This window comes from Dasypus novemcinctus, chromosome 8, assembly GCF_030445035.2.
Source record: "Dasypus novemcinctus isolate mDasNov1 chromosome 8, mDasNov1.1.hap2, whole genome shotgun sequence".
NCBI lineage: Eukaryota > Metazoa > Chordata > Mammalia > Cingulata > Dasypodidae > Dasypus > Dasypus novemcinctus.
In genome coordinates, this window is record NC_080680.1 from 17,413,378 (window position 1) to 17,430,089 (window position 16,712).

At 37.0% G+C, this 16,712-nt stretch overlaps 1 protein-coding gene across 23 annotated transcripts in view; it reads left to right on the forward strand.

The window, feature by feature from the left end:
* Positions 1-13,525, forward strand: part of LOC101439518 (zinc finger protein 782-like) — a 36,195-nt gene extending 22,670 nt beyond the window's left edge. For 9 of the 23 annotated variants that reach the window (XM_012522841.4, XM_012522839.4, XM_071216617.1 and 6 more), the window contains 2 exons: positions 6,035-6,127; positions 10,338-13,525. In XM_012522841.4, the coding sequence (XP_012378295.1) occupies positions 6,035-6,127; positions 10,338-12,148 (1,904 nt within the window). In that variant the 3' untranslated portion in view covers positions 12,149-13,525. Of the gene's footprint in view, positions 1-842; positions 891-2,136; positions 2,513-5,582; positions 5,743-6,034; positions 6,128-10,337 lie in introns of those variants that run through there. The other 14 variants (XM_071216622.1, XM_071216620.1, XM_071216621.1 and 11 more) reach the window with 4 other exon arrangements.
* The last annotated feature ends 3,187 nt before the right edge of the window (positions 13,526-16,712 follow it).

Here is a 16,712-nt window from a genome sequence, read left to right on the forward strand (position 1 = left end):
TCCTTTGAAGCACAAAAGTGAAGTTTGAGAAAGACCTGTTAATCCATTATTTTGTTGTTGCCTGTGATTTTGGTGTAAGGCCTTGAAGATGGTTCCCTACATTTTCTCCTAGGAGTTTTGTGGTTCTTGCTTTTATATTTAGGTCTTTTTTATATTTTATATTTAGGGGTCCTCTAGCACTTTCATTTCTAGAAGAGCTGAATAAGCAGCCTGGACTTGCCATGCATAGTCCAAGGACTCTGGAGGCATTTGTGAAGATAGCGAAGATTCTAATCTAAAATCTGTTCCCTGTGGGGCAAGGACCATGACTTGGAAAATGACTTGTGCCAATTCTAAGGCACATTTTTGGGACTCTTCTTAGTAGAAAGCTACAGACAATGTATGTGATTTTGTATATGGGCTGTAGTGAGAGTGAGAGAGATGGGATGTGTTACTTCCAAAATAAGTCTCGTAGACGTTGTATAAGTCTTAAAGTGCATATGTGTGTGATGGTGCTGGGAATCTGGCTGCCCATAGGGGACCAGATAATACCCAGAAATTGAACAGTGTGAAGGTCCTTGTATTTTATTGGGTGCCATTGCCCAGCCTCATTTTTATAAATGATGAGTGATGCTTGGTCTTATTGGTGGCCAACTTTAGAGTCGTCCCTTCATTGATTCTCAGCTATAGAGTGCCATTATTATGTGGTCTTATAAGGATTATTTATTAAGGTCTCAGCAGCAGTGGTTAGGTTTTTATTTTATTTTTTTAAGTATTGGCAATGAGTAAAACATGTTGGCCAAGTCACTTACTGCAAACTGCCCATGCTTATGTGTGTATCATTTTCTTTTTCTTTTTTTTAGATGATGTTAGGCATAGGAGCATTGATGGTCAAGACTTTATGCATTAAGGTTGGTATATCTGATGGTTAATCACCATTCATTGGTGGAGAGTGTAAAAACTGGCCAAACAGGGCCACTGTAGGGGAATATGGTAGGTACAATGACTCTGTCTTTGATTAGATCTTGGATTTTTAGGCCAGAGCGCCATAGTACCTTGTTTCAGGTGAAATTGCACTGTTTATCCCCTTCACTAGCAAGGGGAGTTCCACAGGGGTCCCATTTGCAATAGCTAACCATGGGAAGCAGTGATTTAATCTTATTCCAGTCATGTGCCAAATCATCAATACCTCTAATGGGGAAATAAGAGACAGAAAGTGCCACCTTCAGGGGTGGGTGTTTACTAAGAATTGTTCTAGTAGTCACAACTTCCAGGGTGGGGTAGGGGACTGGGCCTTTGATACGCAGGAGGAAAATGTAGATGGCCTCTTGAGCCTGATAAGCCAGGATCTGGGACTCTGATGTGATTCCCCCTCATATCCTGCCAACAACTCCACCCTGTCTATAGCCTTGTGGGCAGTATGGATCATTCCGATATGGTTAAGCAAGGCTGCCCAGTAATGTGGGGTGAGAGGGGTCCCTGTAAGAAAACTTTCCACTACTCAGTGTGAAAGGGGAGCCTCCTCAGACTTCCAGATGAATTGGAGGGGGTTCTCTTTGTCTGAGTTCGCAAAGAAATCCTGTGTCCATTGCATCAACTCAGTCTTTTTATATAACAATGGGCCTCATTCATTGTTTGCCAGTGGGCATCTGTCTTGGCGGTAATACGTGCTGTGGATACATGTCTTTTTTAAGTCAATAGGGGAGGGACTTGGAGTCTCTAGTGATATTAGCCAATTACCTTATTTCCTGGAGGATTATTAATAATTCAAACTGTGTCAAATAGCCTCAACAACTAGTCAGCCACCATTTTGCCCTCTTGCTGAATAAAATACTTAAGAATGGTTTGAATTTCTAGTTGTAATAATTCTGATTTTCATTTTAGTATCTTCCCCATCCAGGGTTCATTTGATCTTATAGGTTGTTACTGTAAAATTTTGAGGGTCCCTCCATTCTGTCTCATATTCTGCTTCTTTCTCTAGTGTCCAAGTTGACTTCAGAGAGGTTAGGGTCCACAGCTATTAGCACCAAGGTGGCTGGATCATTGGACAAGGCTCCAAGATCCCGTGCTCATAAGACGAGCAGTTTAGCATTATTATATGATGCAGTGCTCATCATAGCCCAGGCACATTGGGATTGTCTTACGTTTTTTTCATAGGGAGGAAACCTTGCCAGTGTTCTTAGGTGGAACCAGCACAGTGTGCTTGGGTCCCTTGCGGTTGCCTATGACATTCTGGGCCTATTGTGCTCCAAAGACTGGATCTTCTATAATGCAAGGGGTCAGAGGATGAAGAGCAGACAGCAGCAAAGACAGCAGCAACATAAGGATCGCAAGCCCTTGTATCCTTTTCATCAGCTCCGAGCCCTATTATCTTGGTCAGGAGTATCCCTCATCTGTATGTTCTTTGGCAGGGGAAATATTCCCTAAACTCAGAGACGGTATACTACTTGGAAAAGTTCTGACAGACACAGCACAGAGAGGACTCAACGATGGAGGCTCCCATCTTAATGCAATGCCATCTTCAGGCTTCTAGGTAATTTGACAGGCACAGCAAGCAGGAGGCCCACGAATCCTTACCCCTGAGTGACTTAAGGCACATAGGCTGGGTAATGGCCTCTCCTGTATTTTATGTGGCCTCTGTGTCTTCGCAACACAATAGCCAATTAACTTATATAAATTTTTGCTGGTCTTACATAGTCCTGTGCTCCTTTTCAGGGAGTGATAAAGATCCTTGTCCCCCTTTTTGCTCTACTAAGGCAAATGGCCAAATTAAATGGTCTCCACGGAGCCAGCCCATGCCTCTCTGAAGGTCCCTGGGTCTTTAATAGATCCTAGTTGACATCTGCAGACACAAAAGACAACCTTGCAAAGTGGCACTAAGAAACGAATGCCAGCAAACAGATGAGCCTTCCCAAATGGTGCAAAACGCTTGAGACAGCATGTTAGCCAAGAGCAGTCTAAATGCATTCCCACTTGACTCCTTTTGGTCAGTGTCATATTACCCTGCTGTCTGCACTAGTTGTTTTGGATTTAAAATGGAAGTTCTTTAGATGATGAGATGCAAACACATAACAGGATAGCAGAGAATGCATGCAACCACAGCTTTATTAAGTGAAATGACCTGCAGAAGGAGGGGGGGAAATGAGGGTGGTAGGGGACTGTGGTTTACCTAACCTATGTTCCCATTGCAGGGGTGGGGTACGGGAGGGGTAGGGAGTGGTCAATAGAGGAAGGAGGGAACCCGTATGAGTCCCCAGCTCTTGGCTATTATGACCCAAGGGGTAAAAACGTGGTTTTCCTTTGGATGCTGGGGATTGGCAGCTCTAAAATGTGCTGCACGAAAGGCAGAAATGTTAAGGGCCGTTTGGGGATGCTAAGGGTAGCTCTTTATCATTTACACCCTTCACAGGTACAGGCCTTGTTAGTTGTGGTTATGCCCCAGGCAGGGCTAACTGGGGTGGTCACTCAAAAGGGAAACTTATGAGTAGCCAGGCAAGGTGATGAGGCACCAGTAATTTATTTTTACAGCTTTCAATTATTTGCTCTTTTCCTCATCCATTTCTTTCTTTTCTCTTGTTTTGATCTTTAACTTATCATAGTATACCTTCTAGTCATGTTTTATCACTTCACAGACGTTAGAAGAAGCATAGAATACTTTTCTTCCATTTTCTATCTTTCATCTTTTGTCCTGCTTTTATCTTATATTTCAGTTATATATATATTATAAACCCCAAATACATTGATATTGTTTTTATTTTTAAATTTTTTTTTTCCCAAAGAGTTCTAAAATTTTCCTCATATTTACAGTTTGGTATTCTTCCTTTCTTTATGTAGATATAGACTTCCATCTTGTATTTTTCCTCTCTGAAGAATTTCTTTTAACTTGTAATGCACAAAAGGTGGTGTGAAATACTTTCAACTTTTGTTTGTTTGAAACATCTTATATTTGCTAGGTATAGAATCTAAGTTGACCTTTTCTTGCAGTTTTTAAAAGTGTCACTTCAATTTCTTCTGGACTGCATAATTCCTGATAAGAAGCTGGCTTTCATTTTATCTTTGTTGCTTAGTACGTATTATATCTTTTTCCCTTCTGCCTGAGATTTTCTCTTTATCACTAGTTTTTAAAATTTGATTATTATAAATCTTAGTGTGATTTTCATCATGTTTTTTCAGCTTGGCATTCATTTAGCTTTTCAGATCTGATTCATTAAAATTGGAACATTTTGACCATTATTTCTTGTAATATTTTGTTCCGCCCTCCTCTTTTTCTTCAGGAATCCAATTATAGATAAGTTAGATTGCTTGATCGTACCTCACAGGTCACGCATGCTCTGTTTATAAAGTGGCCAATCTGCTGATATGTTTTATCTTTCCTTATCTGATTTCTACAGTTATTAATACTATCCAGTGTTTTCTTGTTGGTTGGTTGGTTGGTTTGCTTTTTATTTCAGATATTTTAGTTTTATATCTAGAATTAACTTTGGAACTTTTTATAACTTTTCTCTTCTTGTTGTGTTCATGAATTTATCTTCTAAAATATATGGACTAGAAAAGCTGTTTTAATGACCCTAACTGCTGATGTTATTATATGTGCCATTTCTTATTCTCTTGGTATTGGTTGATTATTCTCCTTGTTTAGACCCATATATCCTACTTCTGTTCATACCTGGTAATTTTTTATTGTGTAGTTGAGGTTGTGAAATTTACTCCTTTTGAGTGCTGGGAATTGTGACATTTTTAAAAACATTTGGGGGTAATTAAGATAGTTGGAATTGGGAAACAGATATGGCTCAAGCAATTGGGCTCCCGTCTACCAGATAGGAGGTCCTGGGTTCGATACCCAGGGCCTTCTGTTGAAGACAAGTGGCCCATGTGGTGAACTGGCCTGTGCAGAGTGCCACCCTGTGCACGAGTGCTCTCCTGCTCAGGAGTGCTGGTTCACACAGAGAGCTGACACAGCAAGATAATGCAGGAGAAAGAGACACAAAGGAGAAGCAATAAGAGATGCAGCAGGCGAGGGAGCTGAGGTGCACAAGAGAATGATTACTTCTCTCCCACTCCAGAAGGTCCCAGGATCGGTTCCTGAAGCCGCCTAATGAGAATACAGGCAAACACAGAAGAACACCGTGAATGGACACAGAGAGCAGACAGTGGAGGGAGGGGGCAGAAATAAAATCTTGGAAAAAAAAAAAGAAGATAGTTGGAATTACTTTGATCTTTTCAAGGTTTTCTTTTAAACTTTATATTGGATTCAGAGCTCACTGTAGCCTAGTACTAATTAGGCAAATCCCATCTGATTTTTCTACTCAATCTTCTGTGTGTTAGGAGGCCTCTCAACCTTGGCTAGCATGATCAGAAATATCTACATCTGTGCCTTGGTGATTTTTTCCAGCCCGCTCCTTTCTAGTAGTTCTTTCCCTATCCTTTCAGGCATGCCAAGTCAGTATCTAGCCAGATACTCAGGAGACGCTAACGCAGATCTCTAAGATTCAGTCTTTCAGTATGTTTTCTTTTGTGATACTTTACTACACGTGTTCTAGTTGCCATGGCTTCCCTAAACCTCGGATTCTGTCTCCTCACTTAACTAAGTCCATTATGTGCTGTGTGTTGGAAACTCAGCAGCAATCTGTAATAATCATAGATTGCATGTTTATTTGTTTCCCTATTTTCAAGAATCCCTCTTTGGCACTGCCTGTTCTCATCCAAAACCTTTTTTTTTTTTCATATATTTTGTATGGTTTTGTAGATGTCTGATACACAGGGGTAAATTGGTTCCTTTTTCTTTGTCATGACTAGAAATGAGTGTCCCATGGAAATCCTTTCTTTAAAACTCAATAGATTGTTCTCATATTGGAATTCAGTAATATTTAGGTTTGTAATTCAGGGTTTTAGGGAGATTGGTACTTTATCACAGAAGAAAAAAATTTTTGTCACTCCCCCCATAAAGGGTCAAGTGAACATAGCATGTCACATTTGAAAGTGTGTCTTCCTTCAGATTCAAAGATAGCAGAGCCCATGAAGCTCACTCAATTTCGAAATCATTTCCCATTTACAGGGTACTGCTTTACAAAACCAGAACTGATCTTTGCATTGGAACAAGGAGAAGACCCACAGTTATTAGAAGAATTTCTATACAGGAGCCACATAGGTGAGTTATTTAGTACTGGTAGAAGGTATTCAAGGAAATTAGATAAAAAATGATCAGTTAGAGATGAGCAGTTTGAAATATTTTTCAGAACTCTTCTTGTAGAGTCCTGCAGAAATAAAGTGTCTAATAAAACGTAGAAGGAAAATCTAGCAAAAAGGATGGGATATAATCATGTTGATTTCCCATCTTGAAATTCTGGAGACTAAATATATCATTTAAAGCTGACAAATTATTTGATGGGTATATATTTAAAGTAAAAATATAAAAACTAATAAAAGATATTAAACCACCTGCATTAGGAGTTAAAGGATAGGAAAAATAGGGCAAACAATCTTAATATATAATAGGGAATTACTATATACCACCTTATTAAAATAAATAGGTAATTAAGGAATTTCTTAATAGTATAATTAGAAGGATAACTACTGGGGCCAAATACAACCTTCCTAATTATTAGAAGATAAATCCACTTAACAGAGCAAAGTTACTAGAAATGCTTTTTTTAGAAATCTGTGCCAGGGTTTCCAGGACCACCCTGCAGTTTTATGATTTGCAAAGGGGACTCAGCATATGGTCATATTTATGGGTAAGATTTATTACAGTGGAGGAATACAAAGCAAAATTAGCAAAAGAAAAAGGCATGTAAAGGTGAAGTCCAGAGGAAATTAGGTAGAAGCCTTCAAGTGTTCTCTCCCAGGTGAGATAATGTTTAATTATCTAAGCACAAGTTGTGACAACATACATGAAATATCTACAGGGGAGCTCATTAGAGATTCAGGGCCCGGGGTTTTTATTGGGGAATGGTTATGTAGGCACCCTCTGTCTAGCATCTACCAATGTTCCAGACTCTGAGAAAGAAATGAGGTCTTCAGCAGAAATCACATTGTTTATCCAGTTTGGCACAGTGGTGGTCCACTCTTATCACTTCTGAGAATGTTGGAAACCTCCTGAAATCTAAGTTCCTTGATGCCAGCCAAAGGTCAGCCTTGCAAACAGGCCTTTCTAAGGATAGTAGTCTCAGCTTGTTAAACTATGTTAACTCTTCTCTGCACAAAATGTATACAAACACACAGTATAACATAAAGACAAACGTGTCTGCCCTATCAACTAAGGTAAATGGATTAAGTCACTTATTAAGAGAAAATGCTATCAGATAGTATCAAACAGATACACTAAAATATAATTGCCAAAGTTTGAAATACAGTTGTGAATTTTTAAGCCAATAAGCATAAAAATAATTTAGGGTTTATTTTTGTAACTTCTTATGGTTCAATTTGGGTCAAAAACACAGATGAGAAAAAGAGCATTTTGACAGTGCTACAGAAGACACTTTTAAAATGAGGTATAAATGTTTTGAATAACTATGCCCTAAGTAAATTATTATCAAGATTCTGAAAACAGGAAGTTACAAGAAATAAGGAGAAAGAGAAACACATTAGAGTAGACCTTAAAATACACTAAATTTTATACCAGAGTCACTAGACAAAAAACTGAAACTCTAGAATAGTGCATGACAAACTATGGCTTTTAGGTAAAATCCTGCCTACTCCTGTTTTGTTAAAGAACAATTTATTGGAACAGTCATGCCTAAACATTCATGTATTTACATTACAAGGCAGAGATGAAATGTTAAAAAAAAAAAAGCCACATGAACAGCAAAGCCTAAAACATTCTCTGAAACTTTATAGAAAAATTTTGCCTACCACTGAACTCAAAGTTATAAACACCCTATTTTATATAGTAAATCTAATAAAACTGTATTCTGAAAACAAAAAGTAAACCTTCTTGTAAATGACATTGGAACATTCACAAAACATAAATGAATTTTAGGCAAACTTCAATAAATTCCAAATAGAAATATTACTGTTAAAATAAAACCTATAAATTTGAAAAATGTGAAAATCTCTCTTAAAATCAATCATGGATACATATATCTTTTAAAACCTATTTGATCAAAGAGTAAATCAAAATATTGTAGAATATCTCAAAAGTTATAAAAATGAAAATAATGGGAATTAGACTGTTCAGGTAATAAAAAGAACAGAGATTGGAATAAAATTTTTCTCACATATTTATATTAAAAAGAAGAAATTTTAAAAGAAAACTAAGCAAAGCAAAAGAAGTAATCAGGATAAACTATGATAGTATAAATTACTAGACCAAATGTGGGTCTCAGAACTAAAATAATTAAAATAGCTACTTGGAGGCGGATGTGGCTCAGGTGATTGGGCTCCTGTCTACCATATGGGAGGCGAGGCCCCGGCTTTGATTCCCGAGGCCTCCTGGTGAAGGTAGGGTGGCCCACACCACAGAGAGCTGTCGGCCACCCCGCACTGCCAACATGGTGAACTGATGGCCTGTGCCACTGCAGACAGCTAACGGCAGACAGTGAATGCAAAACAATGGGGAGAGGGAATAAATAAATAAAATAAAAATAGCTATTGTCTGCTAAAAAGGGAAAGTACTACATAAGAAAATATTATGTAGATACACCTAGCAATACAGCAATGAAAATATTTTGAAATGAATATAATGAAAGATATGTAATATGAAATTATTTTTCTGAAAGTGCGATGCATTAAACTAAGTAAAAGAATATAGCACATTCATAGATTCAGGTATTGTATTTTAAAACTCTCAGTTCTCTCTAAAGTGCTTATATATTCAATATAATACCAAAGAAAATCCCAGTAAGTTTTTTGAACTCTGAAAAGATGAGTCTAAAATTTACATAGAAATGCAAAAGTCCAATAACTGTTAACACATGTTTGAAAATGAACAAGAACAAGGTAGAATGACTTTCTGTCCAGGACATTATTGTTGGAACCAGTATGAAGTGATGCAGTGTAAAGATAATTAAATAGACCAGCAAAAACAGAATAGAAAGCACTGAAGCAATCATAGGCTTTAATGACAATTTATGAAAATGTGAGACTACAGAGTACTGCAAAACTATTAATATGAAAAATGACATTGTGCCCTTTTGTTACCCCATACCACCAAAATCAGTTTGGTTGGATTAAGGCTGAATTTTGTGAGGCAAACTTGTAAATATTTTAGAAGAAAATATTGGAGGTCATTTTTATTACATTGGCTAGGGAACAGTTTAAGACCAGAATACCATTTATTGTATGAGAAAAGACAGATAAACTGGAGTATATAAAAATTCAGAATTTTAATCTCATAAAGTGTGAAAGATTGAAATACAGCATAGCAGAATCTCTTTGTAATGTAAAACCACAAGCATACTAACATTCAGATTATGTAAAGAACTTCTGCATACTATGAGGGAATAAATAGCAGCCCATGGACAAAAGGGGCTTTTCTAATGGAAATCCAAGTATCCAATATAAATAAAAGAAGCTACTTAACCAGATCAGTTATGAAAGAAATGCAAAATGAAACTGTAGCATGACACCAGTGCACAGTTGTTTATTTATAAGATTGCCAGAAATGAAGAGTCTGACAGTACCAGGAGTTGATAAGGATGTGGAGCATCAGAGACGCCCGTCACTGCTGTGGAACTGAAACTGGTGCAATTGCTTCTGAAATCAGTGGGCATTATTGATATAAGTTTCTCTTGAATAAAAAGTGAACCATTATTTAAGGTATAACCAAAAATAATGCCCATTTAACTGTAGACATGCCAATAGTTTTAAGATGCATGTTGGTTTCAGTGAAAAGTTTATATATAATAGACTCAGGTACATATGATATAATACAGCAAGGGTAGAGCCGAGAATCTAGTCCAGGTGGAAAAATGACTTATGTCTGTTTTACACTTCAGCTTGTAGTATATTTATGTTCCTATGAATGACAGTACAGGAAGAATTAAAGCATTGACCTGTAACATGAGGAAATTGATTCCATTATAAATTTGTTTTGGTGTTCATGTGTTGGATAAAACAAAGAGAACTCCATAGGAAACATGTAGAATACTTTTGAGAATTTTACTTTAAAATGCCAAATACATGTGATACTCTTTTCTACCTTCCTGTACCTTTATGTGGTACATAAAGATTTTCTTGTGTGTGTTTTGTTTTAAAACTAAAAGGGAATCTAGGAAATAAACACTGGGAATTACTTTTGTCTTGGCAGACTGAGCCAGAAACCAAGGAGTCAAATAGATAATAGGGCATATGTATTTGAATCCCCTTCCATATGAAGTGTGTTAAGTGTAATAAAGTAGTTTTAATTTTCTGATTTTTAGAACACTGCCATCCTGAGGAACGCATAGAGAAGAGCTCAGAAAATCAAGGCAAACAATTGTGGCAAGTTTTATTCACCAACAACTTATTAACTACCAAACAAGAGAACATCTCAGGAACACCATGTAATCTGGACATAAACATATTTTCTTCAAGAGTAATGCCTTCTGAATGTGACACCACAAGACCTACTTACCTTAATCTAAGCTCATTGGCCTCGAATTGTCAATACTCAAGAGATAAGGCTGATGAATTTAATGTATCTGAGAAATGGCTCCTCAATATTAACAATGGCAGAACTAATACTGGAGGTAAATGTTTTCATTATAATAAAAATATGAAAGCCTTCAGTCGTGAGGAGGAATATATTCAGAATCAGACAATTAAGAGTTTGGGGCAAGGTTTTGAGTATTCTGAATGTGGAAAAACTTTCCATAAGAAGGCTGCCTTTGTTGAATCCAAGAGTGCTCACACAAAAGTAAAACCTTACAATTATAATGAATATGAGAAAAACCTATGTGATAAGTCTGCACTTATCTCTCAGAACATTTCTAAAGAGGATCAGAGTCACCATGAATTTAATGAATATAAATGTAATGAAAATATGAGCAATTGCAGTAGGATCACTCAACTTCGAAGGATTAATAAAAGAGGGAAAACATGCCGTCAAAAATCATACTTTAGAGAACATCAAGGAATTCTTCTAGAAGTGAAACCATTTCAGTATGGAGATAGTTTCTGCCATGATTCAGCCTTTCTGGTACCTCAGACAACTCACACAGCAGAGAAATCCTCTGATAACACATGTAGAGAGGCATTTAGCTACCAGGCAGCTTTCAGTGTACATCAAAGAACTCATGTAAGGGCAAAATCCTATGAATGTAAGGAATTTGGAAAACCTTGCTCTGTGAATTCACGCCCAGTTCAGTCTCAGAAAAGTCATCCAAGGGAGAAACCCTTTGAATGTCATGAATGTGGGAAGGCTTTCAGTAAGAAGTACAGTCTAAGAATACATCAGAGAACTCACACAGGCGAGAAACCCTTTGAATGTAATGAATGTGAAAAATCTTTCAGTCTTATATCAGGCCTAAAGGATCATCAGAGAACTCACACAGGGGAAAGACCATATAAATGTGATGAATGTGGGAAAGCTTTCAAACTGAAGTCAGGCCTAAGAATACATTATAGAACTCACACAGGGGAGAAACCCTATAAATGTAATAGGTGTGGGAAAGCTTTTGGTCAGATATCCCAACTCATAGTACATCAGAGAACTCACACAGGGGAAAAACCCTATAAATGTAATCAGTGTGGAGAATCTTTCAGCCAGAAATCAAATCTCAGAGTACACCAGAGAACTCACACTGGGGAGAAACCCTATAAATGTGATGAATGTGGGAAATCTTTTAGGCAGAAATCAAATCTCAGAGGACATCAGAGAACTCACACAGGAGAGAAACCCTATAATTGTAATCAATGTGGAGAATCTTTTAGTCAGAAATCAATCCTCAGAGTACATCAGAGAACTCACACAGGGGAGAAACCTTATGAATGTAATGAATGTGGAAAAGCTTTCAGTGATAATTCAGTCTTAAGAAAACATCAGAGAACTCACACAGGAGAGAAACCGTATAAGTGTAATCAGTGTGGAGAATCTTTTAGCCAGACGTCAAATCTCAGAGTGCATCAGAGAACTCACACAGGGGAGAAGCCCTACAAATGTGATGAATGTTGGAAAACTTTCAGCCAGAAATCAAGCCTGAGAGAACATCAGAAATCCCATACAGGGGATTCAACATACGAATATAAATAACATGGATAATCCGACTTCATGAAACACCAGAGAACATCCGTAGGAAATAAGCCCCATGAAGAATGTTAGAAATTCCTCTGTGAAATATCAACCTTTAAGTAACAGAGAACTTACACAGGAAAGAAATTCTTGAAATAATTTTATGTGGACAGTCTTCCAGTGAGAGTATAGCCTTCATTGGATAACAGAGAATTCACCTAAGAAATAAACCTAGTAAAGATAATTAATATGGGATTTATTTTGTGTGAACTCAACCTTCTCCTGACTCATAGACTTTTTCAGGAAAAATTCTGAAAAAGTAATAATTGAACACCTTATGCAGGATTCATAACTCATTCATGATCAGAGAGATCACCCAATGAAAAAACCTACAGTTTAATGTGTAGTAACCCTAAGCCAAAAGCCTACTTTCTCAGTACAGCAGAAAATACATCAAGTATATACCTTTTATTTTATCAAAACACACAACAAGGAAATTTATATTAAGATAATGGATATGAAAAATCGTTTAATATATCATTGCTGAATTTGAATTACACAGGAATAATTCCAATATATAATGACTATATTTGTCCACCGTTTAACCAATTCCTCTTCCCTTATGGCACACCAAGTCTTAAGTTTCCCAAGCACTCTTTCATCCACATGTGATCTGGTGGAACGTAGGAATTGGTAACAATCTTAAAGATTTCTCTCAAAATATCTTTATGTCAGTGCTTTCTCCTGTCCCTTGTCAGAATGAAAAGGATAGTATACCCAGGGAAATCATGGGACTCATGCCCTAATGATGGGAGAGTACAAGATGGATGGAACCAAGGTCAGAGAGTGACTATGGAATGGAGTTTTCCCCTTCCTGTACACAGGTGGACGTAGTGGGATGAGGAAATAAACATTTCTGATGGACTTCTGCAGGTTTATGTGTACTTGGTATTGACATATACTCACTGCTGGTTAATAAAACTTTAAAATATGACTTTTGAGACAGGCAAACGCAATGTATATCTGAAAATTCACACAGGACAGATACCTGACAACATCTTAAATATTGTCCCAGAATTACCCTTCATTGCAAATCAAGTAAATATCACTGGAGAAATCTTAATTTTCAACACAAAAAGAAATCCTGTACCCAAAAGAAATATTTCCTTGAATATCTTTTCATTGAGTTTTGAATGTGTGAAAGTTTTTAATTTTCAAATGCTATTAATTACTAGTTCTAAGTGAAAAATTATAAGTTGGAGAAATACAAGTAACCCTGAGATTTCTATCAAAACTCTTGTTTTCCATGTAATGTCAACTCTTAATGAAATATAGCCGTATTGATCGTTTACTAGAATAAGAAACTTTAAGATCAAGAAATAAATTGTGTACTCTAAAGAGAACAGCCTTGAATGAATATTTTCTGCAGTTTCTATTGTTAATCTTTGTATGGTCTAAGTGCATGCCACTAAAAAGTATTTGACATATGTATTGGAAACTCAACATCATCATAATAACATTATGTACCCTTTGCTTAATAACTTATGTTATCAGCTACAATTTTCACATGTATATTAAAAACCTTTACAGGAAATCTCTGAAAGTTGGTCAAAGTACAATACCATATTGTCTTAGGCCTGCTGCCCTCTCGTGTATATAGGAAAGACTATTGTTGTTTTGTCTCCCCCCTTGTGGCTTTTTTTTTTTTTTTTTTTGCGTGCTGTCTCCTCTCTGTGTCCATTCGCTATGCTTTCTTCTGTGTCTGTATTTATTTTATTTCCCCTCCCCCCTTGCAGCTTGCTTGCTGTCTGCTCTCTGTGTCCATTCACTGTGCTGTCTTCTGTGTGTTTTTTTTTGCTTGTCTCCCTTTTTTTATTGTGTCACCCTGCTGAGGTGGCGTTTCACGGCACCTGTGGGCTGGACTGCTCTCCACAATGTGCAGGCGAGCCTTCCTTCACAAGGAGGTCCTGGGATGCCAACCCAGGGTCTCCAATATGGTAGACGGGAGCCCGACTGATTGAGCCAAAGCCGCTTCCCTAGGACTATTGTTTTTGAACTGCCTGTTTTCCAAAAAGCCAATGTTTTCTACATGCTTTTCCATCGTCTCAATGATACCAGTACATTCTAAATAAATATATACATTTGTACATACACAGGTCACATTCACAGCTTGAAGAAATAACCTGATTAAATTTATGAGAGCATCTCAGAATAATGGTGCTTAATAAGGAAATTATCCCTGTCTCCCTCATTCTTGATATGGCTCAATGAGTTGGCTACATAAGCTGGATTATGCAACTCTTTACTATTAACATGCATTGTATAATTTTTTATGATGGAAGGTTAGTGTACTTTGTTCTTCCTAGTGTTGGCAACATAGTAAAGTGGTTAAGAGAATGGACTTCAAGCTACACTACCTATGCTCAAATCCCAGATAGTGGTTTTGCATTTAGCAGGTTTCTTAAACTCTGTACCTTAGTTACCTCATTTGCAAAATGAGGATGATGTCACATTTCATAGGGTACTTATGAAGAGTAAAAAGTTAATCTTTTTATATGTCTATATAAGATGGAAATCAAACTTACTAGATATGTTGTTTCCACATATTTTCTAAGGAGTAGGCTGCTTTTTCATCTTGGCAAAGTCATTTCAGGTGCAAAACTGTTTGAGGAGGTCCCATTTGTCTATTGCTTGTGCTTTGGGTGTAACATTTAAGATACCACCACCTACCACCAGATCTTGGAGAGCTGTCCCTACAATTCTAGGGATTTTATGGTTCTTGCTTTTGTATTTAAGTCTTTGATCCATTTGAGTTAATTTTTATATAAGATGTGAGGTAAAGATCCTCTTTCTTTAGGATATGGATATCCAGTTCTTTTGTTGAATAGACTGTTGTGACCTAGCAGGGTGGGTTTTACAGCCTTATCAAAAATCATATGACTATAGAGGGTAATGGTCTTCTTCTGAACTCCCATAATAGGATGGGGAAAAAATACACTAGATAAAAGCTATGACTGTTGTTTGCAGTAATATTTTGATGATGATCTTTCTCATAATAAATGTTCCACAATATAATGGATGGTGGGTTTATGTGGAAATCCCTGTATGTTTTATGCATTATTGTTTTGTAAACTCACAATTACTCTTTTTTAAAAAAATCTTTTTAAAAAGTTAACTTTTCTAAAGCAAATGGAAGGATATTTGGCCTGTGACAAATGTAATATGTATTATTGTCATGGTTATTGGTATTACCATCATCATGGTTGTCATCAACATTTCTTGAGTTTACTCGGGAAAAACTGTGGAATGTTTTAACAATCTGTTGGTTGGCTGTCCAGAACCCATCTCTCACTTCCTGTTGGCAGAGCCATCCCTCTCCTCAATGATGTACGAATATGTCCTTTTTATTCTGGAATAATTATGGAAACACAGCCTGTTCATATTGAGTTCTTTGGCAAGTTCTTGGGACCCAATTAAGTTTAGTGAAACCTTTGAGTTAAATTTGGGGGGCTGTGGAGGCTTTCTGGTTGATTTAAAAGGTTGTTACTGCATCATATAAAGGTAGGATTTGGGCTTTGTGAGCCATTTCCAGCACAAATAGGTTGCTCTGAGAACTTAGCATGGCATGTCTATGAAAATGTAAGAAATATATTGAATTGGTTTATTCATTGACCCCTTTACGTTGCTGGTTTTGGTGTGGTTTGAGTTAATCACTTTCCTATATTTTTGTCTATGTAAATAATTCTGATACCATTAGAGTTTCTCCATGCCATTCCTGCTTATTTCAAATGCTTTTTTTTTTTTGTAATGAATTGTCATTCATAGTGATATTGCAGAGTTCTCAGTACTCTTTCCCCATTTTCATTTTTGTCTTTGTGCCCCAGAGATGGAATATAATCCTTATGGGCAAATAATAGTACTTCATCTCTTGAATCCCTATTGATTGTTCCATGAACAGCATTTAATCCAAGATTAACAAATGACCACCTCTCCTAGGACTTTTGAAATGCAAATAAGAAATATTTAGTGAGAATCAGTTAGGATAGGCAGATGGTTTTCTGATACCGCATAAGTCCAGGAGAGGATTTAGCTCCCTGAAGACCACAATGTCCGTGGTCTTTCAGTGGTTCTCATATAGCCAGTAAACACTAATAAAATGTGGCCTTAGATCTTTTTCTGAGTTCTAATTTTCTAATTCTCATTTTTACATGATTTCAGGCTTAGAGAAATATTGCAAAATATTTCCCCAGGTGTTACTATTTTACTACATTTGCTCTATCCTCTATATCAAGTATATAGATGGATAATATAGGTGAGAAAGATTTAGATACTTAGATTTCCTGAACTATTGACGATTAAGTGGGAAGTACAATGCCTCTTTACTCCTGAATATGTCACTCTATATTGTTCCCTGCCCCCCTGAGATGTTCCCTTGTCTGTTTCCTTGTTGTTTTTGCTCACTGTTTATGTTGTTTGCTCGTTTTTTGTTGTTGTTTGTTTGGGGTTTTTTTGTTCTTTATCTGGTGTTTGTTTTTTTTTCTTTAGGAGGCATGGGGAACCAAACCAAGAACCTCCTATATGGGAG